The following is a 22,874-nucleotide window of genomic DNA, read 5'->3' on the forward strand; positions in this document are numbered from 1 at the left end:
TAATTTAGAATATTGATAATTTAAAATCTAACATAACTTATAAATTCATATACAAAAACATATTAATATATATACTAACATAGTATTTTTATTAATTTGAAGGCGTCGAAATTCAGTTGGGATGTAATACACTTGTAGCTAATAGTATCAATATATATTGAAAAAAAAAATACTAAGTGCCTAAATCACATTATCAGTACACACAATGATTGTTATTTCATGGTTGTTCTGTTAATTAGTTGTTTTTAATTTATGATAAATAATATGTTACATATCTTATATGAATATCATCGGTGAATGTAGAATTGTTAAGTAAGCTGAATAGTGGATAGGCCCAGACTAGCCTATGTTGGGCCTTGATAGGCCTAGACATAACTTATTTATGTCTCATTTTCATTAAATCTAAATTTAAATTTAAATAATATTTAAATACATTTATTAACTTTCGTACTAACATTATTTTTCATATCTTTATTTAACTTGTGCGGTTTGAATGGTGGCTTTCTTGAAGCCAACTTGAATAACCCGACCGACCTAAATTAGAACCACAATCCAGCATTTAGCATTTGTTATTTTCCAGAAGTGACTAGGAAAGTTCACCATCTACGCTCTTAACTTGACCATCAACAATATGGTCAGGAGACAAATAAAAAACAAAAATAATGAACCTTTATTTCCAGGATTTGTTAATCATACACAAGAGGCAATTGAAAGATAAGTAATGACCCTTAAAACAGTGAATAATGTTTACATAGTGAAGCACATGCAAACACTTTAAAGCTTAAACACATGAAAAGTGGAAAACCTGATATTAGTTTATGCTAGAAAACATGTTCAAAAGAAAACCAACCTAAGAAACATGATCTGTTTGATGATTATAATTGCATTATTATGAATATAAAGGTGAACAAGATCAATACACGGCTAGTGTCCTTTCCAAACCAAAAGTGAATGTCATACAGATAAGAACCTCCCTTACCATAACTAGTTTGCATATTGTTAATCCAAAGCATAGATCCTTTCTTGTGATAAAAATAAAAATGAAATGATTCCACAAAATTTAAGGAAGTTATCATCTCAATTACACATGGAGAACAGACAAGCACACCTCAAAGAATAATATATGAATCTCCACAGCAGAATTTACCATAGTTAAACTTTGGCAAAGGAATTGGTTGGAAGTTCTCGATCCTCCAAATCTCAGTCCCTTTGCATGGTACTCCCTCCGTCCGCGAATAGGAGTCCCATTTTTCTATTTTAGTCCGTCCGTGAATAGGAGTCCCGGTTCACTTTTACCATAAATGGTACTCCATAGGGTCTCACTTTCCACTAACTTATTCCACTCACATTTCATCTAAAACTAATACTATATACAAGTATGACCCTTATTCCACTAACCTTTTTCACCTACTTTTCTTAACATTTATTAAAACACGTGCCGCTAAGAAATGAGATTCCTAATGGTGGACGGAGGTTTAACAAACAATAACAAAAAACAAACTGAACGAATTGAAGTGCGAAATGACTAATAAGTAGAAGCCTTCATTTACAAATTTACACAACATATTCTAGCCCGAATGCAGAGTTTTCAAGTGGGCTGGGGTGGGTCGGCCCAGGCCCACCGGGGCCTAGCCCGGACGAGACCTGATAAGGCTAATTTCATGCATCGGTTATATGGTGAAAAGCGTTACATTTTGCTGGGTCTAACACGGTTTCTAAGCCAGGTGTGTGACAAAAATCGCTAGATCAAGGAGATGCTGAAGGAAACAGTCTAGCGACGGGATGAAGTAGAAATGAGCAGAATCTAAGGAAAAAGAAGGCTTGAAGAAGGGAGTCAGTAGCTGAGGGCAACAAAGTCTATCTATACCTCGCTGGGCCCCACTCCAACGCCTATAAATAGAAGAGCATGCAACACACAAATTATCACTCTTTTCGCTCACTCTTAGCTCACACACAACACACACTTGGGAATGGGAGATCTGGGGTAGTTTCGGTTCCGAGGGGGTTTATTCTTCAGAAATTTCAGTCGTAACACCGTCCGCGTGAGGGCGAAGATACAATCTCTTTAAATTTCAGTTTGTTTTGCACTTTTACGGTCGAACTTCACTTTTGGGAGTCGATTTGGTCGTTGATGCTACTGATTATCTATTCACTTCTGTTAGTTTGCGTTTATCTGTGATTTTTCAAGTTGATTTACGTAGATCCTGCTGTTGAGAGTTTATTTTAACAAGTTATATGTCGATCTCTGTTTTTGCTGCTGTGGTGCTTGATCTGGGAATTTGGTAATAGATCTGTGGTTTGTTGATTGATTGGAGGTTGTTAAAATCTGAAGTTATGAAATGTTTCTTTTGGCTGGAGTTTGTGTCGGACGCTTGGATCCGGAGTGGATTTAGTGTCCGAGGTTGGATCTGAACAGGGGAGGGCGAGTTGTGCATGGATTTTGAGTTTTCCGCTTGCTTTCTGTTTTACTTCGTCTAGCATCCTTAGATCTGTTAGTTTTTCTTATTGTTCTTCATCAAAATGATTTAAATTCAGTCTGCTCTGTTCCGATTTCGCTCATCTTTGTTTTTCTTCTGAGTTTTTACGCAATTTGGTTGAAGAAGATGATGTCGCTGTTAGTTAGTACCCGAGTTAGTTGTTTTTCCAGCTTTTCATCCGTACTCTGCTTTTTCGAGTCATGGTCCCCACAGTCAGTTTGTTACCCAGATCTAGGTAATCAGAGTAGTTTCTTAGATCCAGTGATTGTTCGGTTTAATTTTCGTGCATGCTTTTGCTGTGTCGCTGATGGGTTCGGTCTGGGTATTATGTCCTCGATGGTTTCGCATGTGGAATTGGAGTGTATCCAACTGATCAGGAAGAGATTCCCGACCCAGCTGAGTCGTTGATACGACGACCGAGACCTGACTTCAAACAAATTTCCTCAACCCACTTCTACTGATTAGTATAGCGGAGGTAAGGGTCGAATCCCACGAGGATGGACACGTTTAGATAACTGTGGTGACTTTCCTGGGTGTTTGGTTAGCTACCACGCTTGGGTTGAGATTTTACCTAGACGGGAAATAAGGTAGTACTCTACTGACTAGTAGGCGGGAAAATAACAGACATGTGGGAGTGTTCATGAAAATAGGGGACAAGGTGTATCAGAGACATATGGAAAGTAGACAGTTACTAAAAGAGGAAAATTAGGTAACAAGGTGTATCTGATGGCTGGGGCTTTCTGACAGATCTGGGCAGTACATCTGAAAAGTAGGGAACAAAAGTAAAAAGTAACTTAAAAGTAAAAGTGACTCAAACTAAAGTTGATTTTGACGTTTTCTTCTTCACCAAGCATTAACAGAATTCAGATAAACACAAACACCATGACTGAACTTCAGATTCACAAATTCGAACTTAAGATCCATCGATTAAAATGCTTAAACTTAAATTAAACGGTAACTACAACTTTTTCTTCTACTGACTGACATGCAAGGTGGTAATCACTACGCAGAAAAGAAACTCATGCACGAGAACTTCACAAAACATAGCTACACTTCGAATCAACAACTTCCGATGAGAAAACACTTAGAAATTGAAAGCAATAACTAAATCTAACTTCCCTAGGCAGAATGAAGCAAACTCAAACCAAAGTGACATGCGAAATAGAAACTTCATAACGTAAAAGCTGGAATTTAACAAAGTACTTCAAAAAAGCACCAACGATGAGTGTTTGCAGAATAACTAGCGATGAAAACAAGTAAACTTTAACTAAGAAAGCGATTAAGATTGTTTGTGCCACTCCGGGCGATGATACTACTATACTACTGCGATAACTGGCTGGAAAGGCGAACTGATGACTTCTCCGGCAGACTCTTGGACGTCAAGTGACCATGGCTGTGGCGAGGAACGAGAGGTAAGATAATGTTGAAGGATGGATCTTCTAGAGAGAATTCTACTAAGTGTGATTGTCAAACTCCGAACCGAACTCCTTCTCTCTCTCCAAATGGCTCCTTTTATAGGGAGGCTTGCTCTTGCTTTTAGGGTAGACTTCTCCCGCATTTTGACCTTTTTGCCCTTGTAAAATAATCATCCCAGCTATCCTCCTTCTCCATCTCGAGCCTTTTCTCTGGCATGCATTCTGGTCAGTATCGCACCCTTCTAGTGCCCTTTTCACTTGCGTCACACGAATCGTCACCTACTGACTTGGATCCTTCAATCCTGCACACTTAAGCAACTGTTTTGCAGATAATACATGTATTTCACGACATACTGACTAGTAACCAAGGCTTAGAATACGACTTATCATTCGCCTAGGTCTAGCTGTTAGCGTAGCAGTTTAAATTCCCAAGTTAAGTTTATTTTTCCTCAACCCAAAAAATGCATGGCAGCAGCCAACCCCAAAAACAAGTCCAAATCCTTGAACACGATTGTTACGCATCCATCTCTGTGGGATCGATCCCTACTTCCCTATACTAGATTTAGTAAAGTGGTTGAGGGTTTTTGAAAGAGTGCTCTGTGTGTCCGACGACCAGGATTTTCCGACGACCAACGAGTTCCTAGACCGCGTGATCTAGTGGATTTGCTGGACCAAGGAAACCTGTTATATTCTTTTTGTGCACACAGCGTGTTAACCGGTGATATATGACCTCCTTTCAAGACCCATGTCTGATATTCCGTCACTTAACTATTTTTCATATTTTTTTTATATTTTATTTAAAGACATGTCTATCTTTCACCATCAGTAAATCGTTCAATCTATCGAAGTTTCCCCTTTCTTCATCATTAATTAGCCTTATTTAAAATAGGATTTTTATTCATACTCGCGATGCTAAACATTTTCCTATGCCAGAGTTATCGCACCTCTTCTTCCTCTGACCTTACCGTTACTCCTTTCGTTGGAAATTCTACATCTGTTGTGGATACAGGAGAAAGTCCACCATCTCTCTCTCTCACACACACACATAACTAGTTTGTAGTATATTTCAATCGGACCAGTGGCGGATCCAGGATACAAAATGGGAGGGGGCGAAATAAAATACTCAATCCATCCACGAAAAATTATTTCATCTTTCTATTTCAGTTCGTCCTTAAAAAATAGTCTCATCCAAAAATGAAAAATTTCTCTAAAATATCTTATCAGCTTTACTCTTTCTATTTCATGTTTTATCCACTTTTTCTCCTTGATTATTTTATTTTATCAATTTTTTATTAAAATCTATGCCATCCACTTTTCTCATTAACTTCAATAGCATTAGCATACGTCGATCACGACAACTAACTTCTATAATATTCATATCTTGGAAACGTTTCAATATTCACTCAACTAATCATCTTTCATCATATTATGCAATTTCATAGCAGAGCATAACTCTTTTAACCAATAAAACTATATTTTTTCGAATTTTGTTCTAAACATTTACCTAATCAAACAAAAAAATACTACACAAATACACCAACTAAGCAAGACACCACACCAATATGGCAATTTCCATTCACTCCTTTCTACAATATTTAAATGGATACCATTAGTTCATTACCAATCATTCCAAATCCCACACCATATATTTATCCTAATTCACCACAAATAATTTCTTTCATCCTAAATACTAACTCCATCTTCAACAACAAATTTTCACAATGAATACGATGATTTGTATTAGTAAGTATATTAGTAGTTAGATGAATTCAGACGGTATTTAGTGAATTTTTTTTTGAAATGGAAGGATTCCATTTTTGAGTTAGGTCGATTTATATAAGATTTTCCAGAAAGTTTTCTTATACCTCTTCCTTGTCTATAAAAATCCAAATTTTGATGCCCAAGAGTATTCGAAATGTCACGAAATCCCCCGCTCTTCGGGGGTGTCCTCAGCGTCGAATTCTTGTTTTGACTAACCAGTTATCGATGACTTTACAACTTCAATTCGACTCAACCAATCTGGTATATTTTCCACGTTCATAGGAGTGCGTCTAGTTGAATTGGGAGAAGGCGTAGGTATTATTGCAGGGCAATCGATTGGAGAACCGGGTACTCAATTAACATTACGAAACCAATACCTCATTAACTTTAAACCTGTGACCCAGTAAAATAGTAAAATAGAGGTAAAGCCCAAGTCATTTACTACTCCCCTTTCTTCCTCACTCTAGACTGCTCCGTTTCTTTGTGTTTAAATTTTTTATTTTCTTCTGTGTTTACAGGCTTACAGCACAACCAGATTTACTAAAACTGAAAAAAAAAAAAAAATTTCACATAAAACTGCTGGCACCAGGTATTTTTTTCTTTCTCGGGGCAACATCGGAGGCCAACGGAGGGGGCGATCATGAAAAATTTATGTCTGGATACGTGGTAAATGGTCGCGGAGGGGGGTGGGGGGGGGGGGGGCACCCCCGATCCGCCACTGAATCGGACTACAACTGTAATAATTCGTCCATCTCCATTTGCTAGGAGGTTATATTAAAAATGTCAATAACAAATTTTAATTAAAATTTGCTACTGTAATTTTTAATATTATAATTTTCATAAAAATCAAAATTCGATTTTAACATATTTATTGAAGCTATAAAGAAAATGAAGAATCCGAATTTTGATATGTTTGAAATTTAGAAAATTTAAAATGTCAATAACAAATATTAATCTCATAAAATTAAATTAAACATATAAAATAATGTTAAACATACATTAAACTATAATAATGATCATCAGATACATATTTGAGCGATTTGTGAGGGCCTGAAAGTTACAATCCTAAGTTTCAGCAATTTAAATTCTTTCATAATAAATTATATATTCTCTTTCCTTTCTTACTTTTATCCATCATTTTTTTTCCATTGCTTTTTATATTTTCTATTCATTCATATTCTTCAATAACATAAACAATACGTAACAATTACAATAACTTTGCTTCTATTGCCCTATGTTTGTTCTAGATAACAAAACTTATTCTATTGCCCTATGTTGGTGAATTATTTAAGTACTTATTTGTTTATAACAGTAATTGTAGTCTGTATAGATTTGACGATAGCCATGACTTTTTTTTTCCTGAAATTTATTACTCATATTCATGCATAACAGTTTATTAAATTAACTTGTCATTATTAATGCACATTTGTAGTTATAACTGTAAAAGTGTATTTGAACAAATAAATTAATTAAACGTCGTATGTTTTGTGGTTTTTACATTAAATCCACTAGATCGTGTACAACATCTTTTGTAGTGTTATGAGGAGAAATAATAATTGTTGGGCGCAAATCAGATGATACACTAATTTGAATTAGTTTATAAATGAAATTAGAGAATCTAATTCATCTAACAACAAATTGTTAATCTTCAATTTTGCTTAGGATTATAATATTATTCATTAATAATAAAAAATAATTATTATTCATTTACTTTTTAATTTAATTTGCAGTGTATTAAATGAAAATATGAGCGATCAATCAAATATACTACATTCCTCCGGATGCAAATGACCAAAAGAAATTGGGAAGTTTGCATCAATATATGATGCATTTGCATCCTACAATAAGTTTGCACTTTGAAGCTAAAAAAATAAGATGACTAACGAGATTGTTTGGAAACAACTGTATTTCTAAACGCAGGTCAAAAAGTGGTGCTCTGATTAAGACAAGAACTCGTGGTGAAGTTAGAACTGATTGTAAAGCAAATATTTCTATTATTAAGCAACAAATTAGACTTGACTGGTGTGTTAGCATCTTCACCGAAGGTCATAGTCATGGTTTTCAACTCCTTTAAATGTGCATCTATTTCGATCACACTGTAATGTATAGGTTGAGAAGAGAGTGTTGACTCAACAATTTTCAGAAGCTAATATACCTACTTGTCAGGAAATGCAACTATTAGAGAGTGTAACGGCTCGAAAGTGTAAGTTGCACAAAAAGAGATATTATGAATTTTAAGAGAGGCTTAAGGGATGGACAATGGGGTATTGATGCCGAAACTGTGATAGAATTCTTTGTACTTGAGAAAAGGGAAAAGTTCAACATTTTTTTTGACTATGAAACAATTTAGGTAATAGGTTCGGTAAATGTTTATGAGTAGATCCTAAATCAAAAAGAGTTTATATTATGTATTGGTGATGTTGTATTTGATTATACTTATAACACTAATAAGTACTCCCTCCGTTTCTATGTAATAGAAGCGTTTCTTTTTTGTATGAGATTTAAGAAAAAAATTAAGAGAATAAAGTGAGAAAGAGAGAGAGAGAGTAAAGGAGTATTATTTTTTGCTAAAAAATGAAATGACTCAGCAAGTGGGACAATCCGAAAAGGAATACGACTCATCTGCAAAGGGACAAAATCATCATAATCAAATAAGAGTTTGTGATGGTGGATTTCTAAGTGATGAAAAGACTGAATCATGTAATTGGTTGCTTAATAAGTTTGTGGAAACTATACCAAGAGATGTATCAAACACAATATCATTGATTGAGATCTTGCTACGACGAAAGCTACAATTTTACGATGATCAAATTGTGTCATTATAGTTTTTCGATTGTATTTACGGCCTTAAATTTCACATCTTCCATTATTTTCTCAATCTTAATATAAGATCTAGACATTATTAACCTTTTGATGAGAAGTTATGCTATAATTATGATATGATTTAATAGTAATACTGTCATCCATCCAAATTTCATATACTCGCTCCATCCTTATTGTTAATAGACAACAATTTTTTTTGGTCCGTTCTCAATTAATTGACACCATTACTACTTCCTCTATTTCAAGATAAGCGAGTCATATTCTTTTTCGGGATGTTCCACTATAAGTGAGACATTTCCCTTTTTAGCAAAAAATCATCACTCTCTTACTTTATTTTCCACCTACTTTATTCTCTCTTTACTTCTCTACTTTTCTTTATCGATACCTTAAATCATTTACTCAAAAGAAGTGCTTCGCTTATCTTGGGACGAATGGAGTACTATTTTTGGTAATGGATCTCACATTCTATTAATTCATTTCACTCATATTTTATTAAAAAAGTAATACGGAGTATATTAAAGTGAAACCCACATTCCATTAACTTTTTAACAATTTTCTACTATATTTTTTAATACCGGTGCCAATTAATGAGAAACCGGTGCCACTTAATGAGGAATGAAGAAAGTACTAATAAATAATCTTTATTTTGTATTGAGAATCTATTTGCACTCTGATGCACCCTATAATATCAATTAATGAGTATGCTGCTATATTACTCCCTCCGTTCATCATTTAAAGAATTTATATAGAAGTATCATTTTAGTTTGTCCATGATCTATAAAAACATTTACTTTATTTTATTTTTAGTATGCAGACTCCACGCCGCACTAACTTTTCAAACTCACAATATAATATACAATTAATATTTTAAATGGATCTCACATTCCACTCATTTTCTCTATGGTTTTCTCCACAAAGTTAAACAATTTCTTTAAATTTATGCCGAGTTAAAATGACTCTTTAAATAATGGATAGATGGAGTATTTTTGAAGGCATGCCATACTAGTACTATAGTAGTAGTAGGAGTACTTGTTAGTAAGTAGATATAAGTAATTAACTTACTAAATCACCCCTACTTATTAGTCCACTTAGCAACTCCCTATGTAAATTGGATAATTAATCATAGAATAATACCTTAATTAATTACTACTATATGCGATAAAGGTGAGTCAAATTCTAATGCCAACCAATCCACATTCTATAATAAAAATAAATAATAAATTAAAACCTGTAAAAATGAAAAGTTGAAAGTTACACAGTTTCCTTATTCTTTAAGAAACTGTGGTCCTATATAAGTAATCCCAACTTTTATAAATTGACTATGATATGGTTAACTCATTAACTTAAGATGTTTACATATTTTTCTCGAAAGATAAACATACACATTTTACAAAGGGAAAGAAAACTTTAATGGTTTCAGATTTAAAAAATTTTAAATTGTTCATATCATAATTACAGATCCTTAAAACTTTTATTTTGTTCTCTTTATTTTGCGCAATTAAATACGAGAAATGCTTATATGATTTTCTCCACCAAAGAGGATTAAATGAACTTTGTACATTTTATTTATCTTTTATCATAAATAAAAATATTAAAATAGGATATTTATTTTAGCATTATTTTTTCTATACATTTTTTTAAAAACTTATGCTAATTTCAAATAAACATTTATAGAGGGAATAATCATTATACATTTTCCAAAAATACCAATACATAGGATCTTTTTACGCGGTTTCTCTTTTTTCGTTTTAACGCGTTTTGAGTTTCTCTCTCTAAATTACTATTCCATATAAATATAGATACTCTATTTATTTAATTGACTAAAAATACCAAAACATCATGTGATTCCGAAAACATTCTCCTATAAATTGACTGAAAATAAAAAAAAATGCTTAAATCTGAAATAATAATAAATAAAATAAGAAGGTACATCCAAACGAAGGAAATGTACAACTACAAGAAGCAGACATCCATCATAGCTGGATAGCACATCAACCTTTATTACTGTACCAACTCCAGTGGGCCCTACTCAAAGCTAGCATCCACCAATTTCACACACACGCACAAACATTATATATTCTTATACTCCTACTATTTTTTCAGCAAATAATTTAGAGAGAGGCTTTAATTATTTGAATATTAGTAATTATTTTAAGTTAATAAAGAATAAAGTCCACCCAAATCTATCTCTGTCCCTCACTCACACACACTACCTTTTTTCAATTGCGACATTAATTTAGAGAGAGGATCTAATTGTTTCAGAAAGAGAATTAATTAATTAATATTCAAGTCCACCCAAATGTGTCCTTTCCTACACATAGTGACACCGGCTAGTTTATCTCTCTCTATCTCTATCAATCAACACTCTAAAAAGTCTATCGTCTTGTCCAGCTACATTACAGTGGAGCGTTAGCTTGTAAAGAAATAAACTTTAATTATTTCATTAATTATATTTATCCCATTTTCATTGAACACACAACACCTTTTCGTTTCCAGAATAATGTGTAGTTGTTTTCTCTCATTTTCATCAATCCCTTCTCTTTTTACCTTTCTCCAATTGGATTTTCTATGTGTGTTTCTCCCAATGTGGTGATTTGTGATGGGGTTTATTATCGGTTAGCAAGAACAGATTTTGAGCCCAAAATCCATCCTTTTCTATCAGCAATTGCTCGCCAAGGATAAATCTCGAGGTGGATTAGGCGTATCTGATTGAGATTTTGGGCACAGAAAAGCAAGAATCTGCAGCTGCATTAAGGCATTAGGAGCTAAATCTTGAGGGGTTTTAAGTGTGGTTTTTCCAAAAGATTTTGGATTTGGGGGTAAAAAGGAGAACTGCTGACTGGTTGGAGAAATCCCAGCTGTTTCTCCAACGCAGGGGATTAAATTTCTGAAGTGGGATACAAAAAGTTGGGATTTTTGGCAGAATTGTGTTTGTGGGATTATGGCGATGAACACAGGAGGGAGGCTTGTTGCTGGTTCTCACAATCGAAATGAGTTTGTGCTGATTAATGCTGATGAAATTGGGAGAGTGAGTATTTGGATAAACCCTCATTTTGGTTTTTGTTGTTTCATCTCTGTTGATTCCGCATTTCCCGCTTCTTGCTTCTTGTGATTCTCATGGAGATTTAAGTGTTGGTTAGTGTGGAATTTGATTGTAGCTTAGTTGATTGGGTGAATTAGGGATTGGGATTAGAGATCATCTTTTGATTGCAAAAGGTTTAGATGTTTGCATTGATATGTAATTGTGAGGGTTGTATAGTTAACCTTTTCCCCCCCTTTTTAAGTGATTTTGCTCTGTTTAACTTCCCTACTTGAAATGGTAAGAATATGAGTGTACATATTTTATTGTGTTTCTCTCAATCTGCCACTATGATTACTATTTTTCTTGATTTTAAAGTGAAAGTAATCTAAATTTATTTCGTCATATGAGTTCTAATCTAAGAGGAGAATGCTGAAAAAAGAAGATTATCTCTTGGTCACAAGTGATAGAATAACTAGTTATAGCATGAAAAGTTAAGAACTTTTACAGAAAAATGTTTGATTAGAACTTCCCAAGTTACAGTAAATGGCCTTATTATTGCATGTGGCTAGGCTAGGTGAGAACTGTTTCCATGAATGCGTGCTTGTTGAGTGTGGTTGAATAGAGGTCAGGGAAAGCCATTTATGTTGCTTTGTGGCCATAGTTAAGGATGTGAAACTAATGGAATCATGCTCCTGATTTCTTTTTGATTTTATAGATTAAGGCAGTTCATGAACTGAGTGGGCAAACATGCCAAATTTGCGGGGATGAAGTGGAGATAATAAATGAGGAGCCTTTTGTTGCCTGCAATGAATGCGGTTTACCCGTTTGTAGAACTTGCTATGAGTATGAGAGGAAAGAGGGAAGTCAGGCCTGTCCTCAATGCAAGACCAGATACAAGCGCATTAAAGGTGAGTCTGTCGAAGATTCTCTTATTGCAAATGGTTGTTGTTCAGAGCTGAAACCTTGCTCTGTTGTGTAATTGTCTTATTGATAAATGCCTTTGTACCATAGGGTTTGCTAGGGTTGAGGGTGATGAAGATGAAGATGGTATTGATGATTTGGAAAACGAGTTTGATTATGTAAAGAGCGAGCCTTTAGGCTTTACCCAAACCGGTGGTGCAGTAGGATCGAACTATGGTGGTTTAGCTGGATCAGCCACCGCCTCCAAACATGATTCATCTCAGGGTGTAGATATCCCTCTTTTGACTTATGGAGAAGAGGTAATGAATAATCTAAACTCTGTCTCTCTCACTCTCTCTCTCTCTCCGTATATTGTCTTGTGTGAATCATTCTTTTGTATCACGTTGGCCTTAATGTCTTCTGGTTATGTATTAGGATGTTGAGATTGCGCATAATCAGAACGCTATAATAGTACCCCCATTTGCCAGTCATGTGAATGGAATTCATGGGACTCCGCCTGGTACAACAGCATCTTGTAAGTTGCTCTTCTGGTTCAGATCCTGCAGCAGGAAGCCTTTTTAGTTTGTGTAGTATTATTCACTCATTATTCTGATGTTGCAGTACATCCCCGGCCCATGGCCCCAGAGAAAGATCTTGCAGTATATGGCTATGGAAGTGTTGCGTGGAAGGATCGTATGGAAGAATGGAGGAGAAGGCAAAATGAAAAACTTCAAGTGGTCAAACACCAAGGGGATGGGAGTGATTTTGGTGCAGATTTGCCCATGTGAGCTCTTAGTAGTCTCTTCTTTGCTTTCTATAATAGTCATTAACAATAACTTGCAAAAATGGCTCATCTTTCTATGCTTTGTATTACTTTTTGAGGCTATAACTAACACAAATCCTAAAGTATGTAGTTCTGGCTTCTGTCTTTAGTTATCTTCTAGATATTGTGCAAGATAATGGATGTTGAACCACTACTTGTATTTTCAGGCGTAGAAGTGTGAAATAAATGGCGATTATCTTTGTTTACAATAACTCTACATTTGTATCTTAGTATCTTAAACTCTATGTAGGATGGATGAAGGGAGACAGCCACTTTCGAGGAAACTTCCCATTTCTTCAAGCAAGATAAATCCATACCGAATGGTAATTATCCTGCGTCTTGTGGTTCTTGGCTTGTTTTTTCACTATAGGATTCGCCATCCCGTTCCTGGTGCATATGGCTTGTGGATGACATCAGTTATCTGTGAGATATGGTTTGCTGCATCATGGATACTTGATCAGTTCCCCAAGTGGTGTCCTATTGAGCGAGAAACTTACCTTGATCGACTCTCTCTTCGGTAAGCACCATCTTTCTCTCTCTATCACACTTGCAGACACATTTTGTATTCATCTTTTGCTTTTTGTATTGAGCATCTTCTATTATTACAGTAATAGTCTTCATCTTGAACTATTGAAGTACTTTGTTGATGTACTTTCTCTACTAATGCTGTAACGTTGCTTGAACTTTTTATAGGTATGAAAAAGAAGGAAAGCCCTCAGAATTGGCAGACGTTGACGTCTTTGTCAGCACAGTAGATCCCATGAAAGAACCTCCTTTAATTACAGCAAACACAGTTCTGTCCATCCTTGCTTCGGATTATCCAGTTGACAAAGTATCATGCTACGTGTCAGACGATGGTGCAGCCATGCTTACTTTTGAAGCACTTTCTGAGACATCTGAGTTCGCTCGGAAATGGGTTCCCTTCAGCAAGAAATTCAATATCGAACCTCGTGCTCCTGAATGGTATTTCTCTCAGAAGATAGACTATTTGAAGAATAAAGTTCATCCCTCCTTTGTTAGAGAAAGGCGTGCAATGAAGGTTGGTACTATATATGTTATGTTATTTGTTGAGATTCACACAAAAGTACAAAACAAAAGAAAAATGAACACCTCCATTCCCTTTGCACACGAGCTCATTGATCAAGATTCAGTTTTAATCATATCGAATAAACTAACTGGATGGGTTCCTGATATCTTTGTCTTGCACAGAGAGAATATGAAGAGTTCAAAGTTCGGATAAATCGTTTGGTGGCCATGGCTGAGAAGGTTCCTGAGGAAGGTTGGACTATGCAGGATGGAACACCCTGGCCTGGTAACAATGTTAGGGACCATCCTGGTATGATTCAGGTTGGTGAGAGTCACAACAACTAATTTGCTTGGCTTTACTTATGTAGTGTGTAATTTTACGTTCTAAGGAAGTAGTAGTTGGCTCAATGCTGTGCGATGCCACTAAATTGACTCTATAGGCTATAGATGTTGGATTTTTATGATGCATGCCCTATTCTGTAGGCATAGATTGGTTTCAGAAAAGGGAATTACTAGACTCTAACAAAGTGTGGTGCCAAACCCTTAAGCCTTTTCCAAGGATTTTCAAACAATAATGTTTTCATTCTGTAACAACAATTTTGGTGAAGGGACACTGCATCAGTGTTTTGTCATGTTAGCTTTTGTTCCAGTGCTCGAGTCACTTAATTGACATTTTGTTGCTTTTAGGAGTAGGGGTCTTTACTTGCCGTGACAAGCAAAAAAAAGTGATGTTAATCTATCTTTATTTTGCACTTTGGTGCAATGGGGTGCAACTAACTATTTTGTGTCATTCTTTTTGTTCTTACATTGGCTTTGATTGCCAATTGCTTTTCCAACAGGTGTTTCTTGGCCGTGAAGGTGTTCGTGATATTGAAGGGAATGAGCTCCCTAGTCTGGTATACGTTTCACGTGAAAAGAGACCCGGCTTTGATCATCACAAGAAAGCTGGTGCTATGAATTCACTGGTGAATGACTATTGCCTTTTTATTATACATGCAAAGAGAAAAGGTTTACTCTGTTACTGAACTTGTTCTCTGTAATTATACAGATACGGGTTTCAGCAGTTCTGTCAAATGCTCCTTATCTTCTAAATGTCGACTGTGATCACTACATTAACAATAGCAAGGCGTTGAGAGAAGCTATGTGTTTCCTCATGGATCCCACCTCAGGAAAGAAAGTATGCTATGTGCAGTTTCCCCAAAGATTTGATGGGATTGATAGGCACGATAGATATTCTAATCGTAATGTCGTGTTTTTCGATGTATGTATATCCTCGATCCTTCTCTATACTTGTTCTGTCATCCACACTGTCGAGCAGGACATAACTCTTGAACTTATGTGCAGATTAATATGAAAGGATTGGATGGTCTGCAAGGACCTATATATGTCGGAACTGGGTGTGTCTTCAGAAGGCAAGCACTATATGGATTCGATGCTCCTGCTAAAAAGAAGGCACCTAGCAAGACGTGTAACTGCTGGCCGAAGTGGTGCTGTTTTTGTTGTGGTTCAAGGAAGAACAAGAAGGGGAAAGGAAAGAAAGATAAGAATAAGAAGTCTAAGCACAAAGAGGCATCGAAGCAAGTACACGCTCTTGAAACCATAGAAGAAGGAATTGAAGGTAGAATTTTTGTTATAGTTAATCGTTCAAGGAAACATTAGGAAATACTTTCTGCTAAAGTAGGTTTTCTTTTGTTTTGTATAGCAGTAAGCACTGTTGATCGACCGCCCATCTCCCAAGAGAAACTTGAGAAGAAGTTTGGTCAGTCACCTGTTTTTGTGGCTTCGACACTTCTAGAAGCTGGCGGGTTGCCAAATCCTGTTAGTTCTTCCTCTCTATTGCAGGAAGCCATCCATGTCATTAGCTGTGGGTATGAAGACAAGACGGAATGGGGAAAAGAGGTATAGTGCTGTTCGTTTTCACTCTGCCGTCCTATATGACTTGCGTGGATTTATCTAAACTTATTCAAATTCCTAACCAGGTCGGCTGGATATACGGCTCAGTCACTGAAGATATCTTGACGGGGTTCAAGATGCATTGCCATGGCTGGCGGTCGGTCTACTGCATGCCCAAAAGGCCCGCATTCAAGGGATCCGCTCCGATTAACCTTTCAGATCGTCTTCACCAGGTTCTTCGATGGGCTCTTGGTTCGGTTGAGATTTTCCTGAGCAAACACTGCCCGATCTGGTACGGATATGGCGGAGGATTGAAGTGGTTAGAACGATTTTCCTACATAAACTCAGTTGTGTATCCGTGGACTTCTATTCCGTTGCTTGTGTACTGCACATTGCCAGCTATCTGCCTTCTTACCGCGAAATTCATTGTCCCTGAGGTACGTCTTTTCAGTTGGTTTTCTACGTTTTTGCTTCGTATAAGCCATCTTCCGGTGTATCTTGCTACTTTTCGTGTTTAACTAACGTCTAGTTCAAATTTTACAGATTAGTAATTATGCCAGCATCATATTCATTGCCCTTTTCGGCACCATTGCTGTGACCGGTATTCTTGAAATGCAATGGGGAGGCGTTGGAATTGACGACTGGTGGAGAAACGAGCAGTTCTGGGTGATCGGAGGCGTCTCCTCCCACCTCTTCGCCCTTTTCCAAGGGCTCCTCAAGGTCTTGGCCGGTGTGAGCACAAACTTCACCGTCACCTCGAAAGGAGGCGACGAAGACGGAGGATTCGCCGAGCTCTACCTCTTCAAGTGGACGTCGTTGCTGATCCCGCCCACGACCCTCCTGATCATCAACATCGTTGCCGTGGTCGTTGGAGTCGCCGATGCTGTCAACAACGGGTACGACTCGTGGGGCCCGTTGTTTGGCCGACTCTTCTTTGCCATTTGGGTCATCATGCACCTCTACCCGTTCCTCAAGGGTTTGATGGGGAAGCAACAGGGCGTCCCGACCGTGATCATCATATGGTCCATCCTGCTCTCGTCGATACTAACCCTCGTGTGGGTCCGGGTAAACCCATTCGTCTCAAGGGACGGCCCGGTCCTCGAGATCTGCGGTCTCAACTGTGACGACTGAGGACCACGGTGTCCGGCCCTCGGACTCTTAGCAAGACATAGGGACAGCTCTTCGTTGCTTTGAATCGATGTTTACTTAAGCAGCCAGATGCGTTTGCTGGTACGTTTTTGCCCCGTCCCGACCGGTTTCCGATGTAGCTGAAGGTAGAATAAGGAATGTTGCTCTCTCACTCGGTCAATTTTAGATTGTATAGATGTGAAGTGGCAAATGATTGCTTGGTGTCTGTTTTTTGAGATATGGTTTCATTGATTCTTTTGTTGGATATGTGTTTGTTTTTTGTGGTGTCTTTAGTTATGGCCCTTAAAAGGTGATAAATGTAAGTGAAGAAAAAGGGATTATATACTGTTAAATATTATTCTTTTTTATCTTCGGATGGGAACATGTATGTGTTTTTTCTGCTAATTATTGGAAATTTGGAAATTTAGTTGTGATTTCAAGCAATTTAAAAATTGTTAAATATATATCCAACAAATATATAATTAACAATCTTAGTCTTACAATTTTATCTGAAAATAAAATGACAAATTCGAATGGGTTGCAAACTTGCAATTGCAAAACCATTAGTGTTGTAGTAATTGATATTATTAAAATGTTATGTGGAGTAGTTAGTAATTACAAATAACGTAATAAAGTTATGACATTTATGATGATTTAACTCAAGAAGATGTTAAGTTATTTATATGGATGAAATATTAAAATTGACTTTAAATGTAAATTTGAGGTGAATTTCAGTTTCTAAATAACGTACCTAATTACCTACGTACGTAGTAAGATATTAAATATGATAGAGTTAGTCCAAGTCGGCTTTTGACTCATTCCATTGGTATTTAAGATTATAAATAGTAATTACCATTTCCTTTTTTTTATGGTTCGATTTTACTCTTTGAATTAGAAACTTTGTGAATCTGGTGTCGTCGCAAGAATTATGTGAAATTACGCCAAGTCTTCGCATGTACACTTACCCCAAATAGTAACTTTATTTATATCCTAAAAAAGAGAGAGATTTTAGCCTGTACACAAATTTAATACTCCCTCCGTCCCATTAAATATGATACATTTGAAAATCAGTACAGGATTTTATAAAGTGTTGTTTTGTGAGTTAATGAAGAGAAAATAAAGTAAGAGAGATGAAAAAATAGAGATAGAGTTATTTCTATTTTAGGAAACGTTTCATTTTTAATAGGACAATCCAAAAAGAAAAACGTTTTACTTTTAATGGGACAGATGAAATATAAAATTAGTAAATTAGAAGATAAAAACCGAAAAATAGTTGTAAAATTTTTAGTGAATAAAGAGATCTACATCATTAGTGGTGTAATATGTGTTGTAAAAATCTCAAAAATAAGAGAAAATTCGTTTCGGGACCAAAATGACAAAAGTAAATTATTTTTTGAAAATGGGAATAAGTAATTCATTAAGATCTCCTGACAAAAATGTAAACCAAATTATTTTGAAAGTGTGATATCACATGCTGTTTGAAGAAAGAGACGTACAACAAAAGAAAACCGGCGAGGAATGGTTTGTTTTCATAAATAATGACCAAATAAGTATAAGATGGAAGACCACGGCATCAATAATTCAAGTCATTCAAACAATTCACATTGACCGATAAATACCCCTAAATATCAAACTAAAAATTTCAATAACTCCATATTAACCTAACAAATTACCTAGATAGAAAACAGATTTCCCCTAGTTTGAAAATAAATTGACCTAGTTCCATCTAATAAAACGATGTCGCTACAAGGTGTCACCAAAACATAGCTATATAGTACTCCACTTATTAAATTTGAAGTGGCATAGCTGCCTTCTTTGGATCACTTGGGCAAATGACTTAGTCAGGAGTGTAGACACTTGACTGGCCAGCTTATATTTTTGGCGGCCTTTTTACCTACTCCCTTCGTTCCTTGTAAATAGAGACATTTCTTTTCAGCACGGAGTGTAAGAACAATGTGTTAAATTGATGGTGAAGTAAGAGAAATGAGGAGAGAATAAAGTAAAAGGGAGAATTACTTTTTGCCAAAAGTATAAATGACTCAATTAACTTGGAACTTTCCAAAATAAAAAAATGACTCTATTAACATGGAACGGAAGGAGTAATATTCACTCGATTCCTTGATTCCTTCAATTTTTCTTCTTTGAAGCTTGATCATCCAACATCGACGCGACACTTCTTAGGAAAAATTCGTCATTATAACCTGAAAGGCCGAAATCTAGATAAAAATGAACAAAAACGAATAAGCAATAAAATTAGTCAATCACATACGTAAAGTAATTAACGGACATTAAATCTTAAATACAAAAATTAAATTAAAAGAAAAAGGAAGCCTGAATTACTTTTTGTTTTGGTCTAGTACGAACGGTCATATTATATTGGATAGTAACATAAAATAATATTTTGTTCTATAAAAATAAAATTGAAACTCGATATTATTTAAATTAATATCAATAATAACAATGATATAAATTTTAATGTCATCATCACGTACAATAATATAAATTACTCATCACAGTCAACAAAGAATTTTATCACTAAGTGTATCAACCATAAGTCATAACTTAGTTATAACATACGGAGTCCAACTTAATTAACACTAAAATATGTTATCAATAATCTACAATTTAATCAACTCCAAATAATGTATAACAAAGTGCCAATATTTCAATCAGAAATACAATACATGTTCACTATATCCAATATCAATGATGGATAACACTTAAAATTTTTTGCCCAAAGAAATATCCTAACTAAATTGGGACGGATGATATTATTTTTCTTAAGAAATCATTAGTTTGAATGTAAACGAACATCATTTTGTTTAAAAATCAATTTTGACCACCCATCATTTACGCTATCTGGATTGATTTCTAGTTAACAAAACGAAGACAATTATTTGATCTTTTCCTAAATATATTCACACATAGGAAGAATTCAAATATAAATTTCGAAAACTTGAATATAATACTAGCACTCAACATACAAAATATATGGAGCACAATAAATGTAATAGAGTATTTGCACCATAAAATATTAACTAGATGTATTATCATTATTGTATTACAATACAAATATTTCATACATGAATTAACTAAAAATAATTTATAAGTTAAAGTTAGAGTAAAAGCCAAAACTGGTCCTGAACATATGCTCATTTTATGATTTTGGTGCTATACTTTATCTTTTGAATTTTTGCATCCTGAACATTTCAACTCGGATCACAATTGACCATACACTAACAATTCCGTTAATTTTTAAATGGTTTCAATCCGATTTTAACTGATTTTTAAACGGTTTTAACCTGAATGGGACTGTTAAAACCATCAAAATCGGGTTAAAATCGTTTAAAAATTGACGGAATTGTTAGTGTAGGACCAATTGTGATAATCCGAGTTGAAATGTTCAGGATGCAAAGTTTTTAAAAATAAAATATAGGACCAAAATCGTAAAATGGACGTATGTTTAGGACCAGTTTTGGTTACTTTATACGTACGTACAATATTCTAAGGTTGTTCTCACATAAAAAAATGTTATCATTATTTATTTTTTATAGTTACGCAACACACACAAATATACATTATTAGTATATAGGTGGCTTCCTATGACCTTCGTGGAGCCGACACTGCTGTTTCTCTCCTAGCAAGAAACACACACAACACGCACTCCTTTTAACGCGTAATCTCCTTCCCTTTTCCTTATCATGCAAACTCCATTATATATATATATATATAAGTTATAACCCTTCAAATCAAACTTAAAAGGATTAATTGAAACCCATTTTCTCCTTACAAAAACACACACATGCAAATCTTGATGGCTCAGAAGGATATGAAGCTGGCAACGGAAGTAGTGCAGCAGTTGCTCGATCAGCTCTTTGGAGACGACGAAGATGTCGAACGTGAGTCGTCCGGCAACGGTAAGAGGAAGCAAGCGACAAGTCTTGTGCAGGCGAAGCCCATCATCAAGAAACCTAGGTTTCGATCCATTGGTAGTTTGTACATGTCTACTCAACCAATTTAATTAGATTTTTTTTGTAAATAAAAAATTGTTTTTTTGAGGCTATGGTGTCTCAATCTTTTTTCATGTTTCGTGTTAGGACGTGACATTGGTTTCTTAGAATAATGAATTTTGTTTAGGGATATTAATTAGACACCAAAATTTAGCTTCTCTCGTTCCATTTTTGGTGTCTCGGTTTTTATTTCGAAAGAATTTTTGTTTGGGGGTGCTGAGATCAAACTGTCCGGTGATTGGTGCCTCAAATTTTATTTTGTACGAGCGGGTGCGGATGTCACTTGGTCCTCAGATGCACCGGACACCACATGAACTCGTGAAGTGCGAAGCTTAATTACAATTTAGTGAAGATAGGATCACTTCTTCTCCCCAAAAGAAGAGTTGGGATCACTGGAAATGTATGATAAGAAAGAAAAGGAAAATATTTCATGTGAAGAAAAAATCTAGTATGTGAAGAGAAAAATGGCTTAGAATTAAGATATGATGAATGTATAAAGTATATATATGTTGATATTCATCGCTTCAAAAATTGTCCAAACTTTTCAGACATAGGTCTTCCATAGATAAGTTTTTTTTTTTTTTTTTTTTTTTTTTTTTTTTTTTTTTTTTTTTTTTTTTTTTTTTTTTTTTTTTTTTTTATACATCTTGGTATCTGTATAATCGATTGTATAAATGATCAAAATAAATAAAATAAAAAACAAACGTAGAGTGTAATTAAGGAAAATTCGATATATTCTACTCCCAATGTACACCTATATTAATAGTTTCACTTTAACTTAACATGCAAGGGTTTAAGAAATGTAACGGAAAATGAACAAAAAATTTAGTAAAAGGTGAGATACATTACCCAAAAAGTAAAGAAGCATACGAGGCAATTATTCACAAACGAATGAAGAAATATCAAATTAGGACAATTAATGGTTGATGGAGAGAGTACTATTATAGTGTAATCTAGCTAGATAGCAAACTCTTTTGGTCACCAAATAATCTACTTTTGTCATTTCAGTCTCCAAAAATTAGTCAATTTCCATTTTTGGTGATTTTTTCTTGTAATGAAGAGTGATTTATTCTTCACTAATAATAATTTAAACACTTTTTTTTTTCTTTCTATCTTTTTTCTACTATATTGATTTTGTATTAAAATCGGTTGTTTTTAAATTCTCTATTTTTAAAGGATTGAGGAATTAGAACCTTATATTATCATTCATAAGTTCCTTAACGGCTTAACCATTTAAAATTTGTATACAGGTATTTGTTTCCATCTCGATTAATAATCTATACATTTTGAAATGTTGAGTAATTCTAGCTCAGTTTTACGCATTTTATAGTTTAATCAAATTCGAGACACCTTCGCATCATATCACACTCTGGGGATGCCCAAATCATGCAAGAAAGTAAATAGCAAAAATAGAGAATAATGACATAATCGCTTAATTCATAACACAAAAATGGACTATGTCACTACGGTCCCATTTAGTAAATTATTTTACAAAATTTCTCAATAAGTAAATGAAATTATTTCAATAATTTCCATCACAAAACCCCAAACAAACAATTAAGTAAAAATAATTGTTATTTGCCCAAATCAACACCG

At 35.0% G+C, this 22,874-nt stretch overlaps 1 protein-coding gene across 2 annotated transcripts; it reads left to right on the forward strand.

Annotated features, from left to right (window-relative positions):
- The first annotated feature begins 10,895 nt into the window (after positions 1–10,895).
- Positions 10,896–17,650, forward strand: LOC125205797 (cellulose synthase A catalytic subunit 5 [UDP-forming]-like). Of its 2 annotated transcripts, none has more exons than XM_048104938.1 (14): positions 10,896–11,504; positions 12,214–12,406; positions 12,510–12,718; positions 12,834–12,933; positions 13,020–13,182; positions 13,472–13,738; positions 13,915–14,260; positions 14,431–14,568; positions 15,087–15,212; positions 15,296–15,508; positions 15,592–15,865; positions 15,953–16,146; positions 16,227–16,577; positions 16,684–17,650. In XM_048104938.1, exons 1-14 carry the CDS (start codon positions 11,418–11,420, stop codon positions 17,269–17,271), a joined length of 3,249 nt encoding a protein of 1,082 aa, XP_047960895.1. In that variant the 5' UTR covers positions 10,896–11,417; the 3' UTR covers positions 17,272–17,650. The 2 variants fall into 2 exon arrangements, with proteins under 2 accessions (XP_047960895.1, XP_047960886.1); XM_048104929.1 differs by having other exon boundaries at positions 10,897–11,504; positions 15,950–16,146.
- Positions 17,651–22,874: the final 5,224 nt, after the last annotated feature.

The sequence above is a fragment of the Salvia hispanica genome, chromosome 1 (assembly GCF_023119035.1).
Source record: "Salvia hispanica cultivar TCC Black 2014 chromosome 1, UniMelb_Shisp_WGS_1.0, whole genome shotgun sequence".
Classification (NCBI taxonomy): Eukaryota; Viridiplantae; Streptophyta; class Magnoliopsida; order Lamiales; family Lamiaceae; genus Salvia; species Salvia hispanica.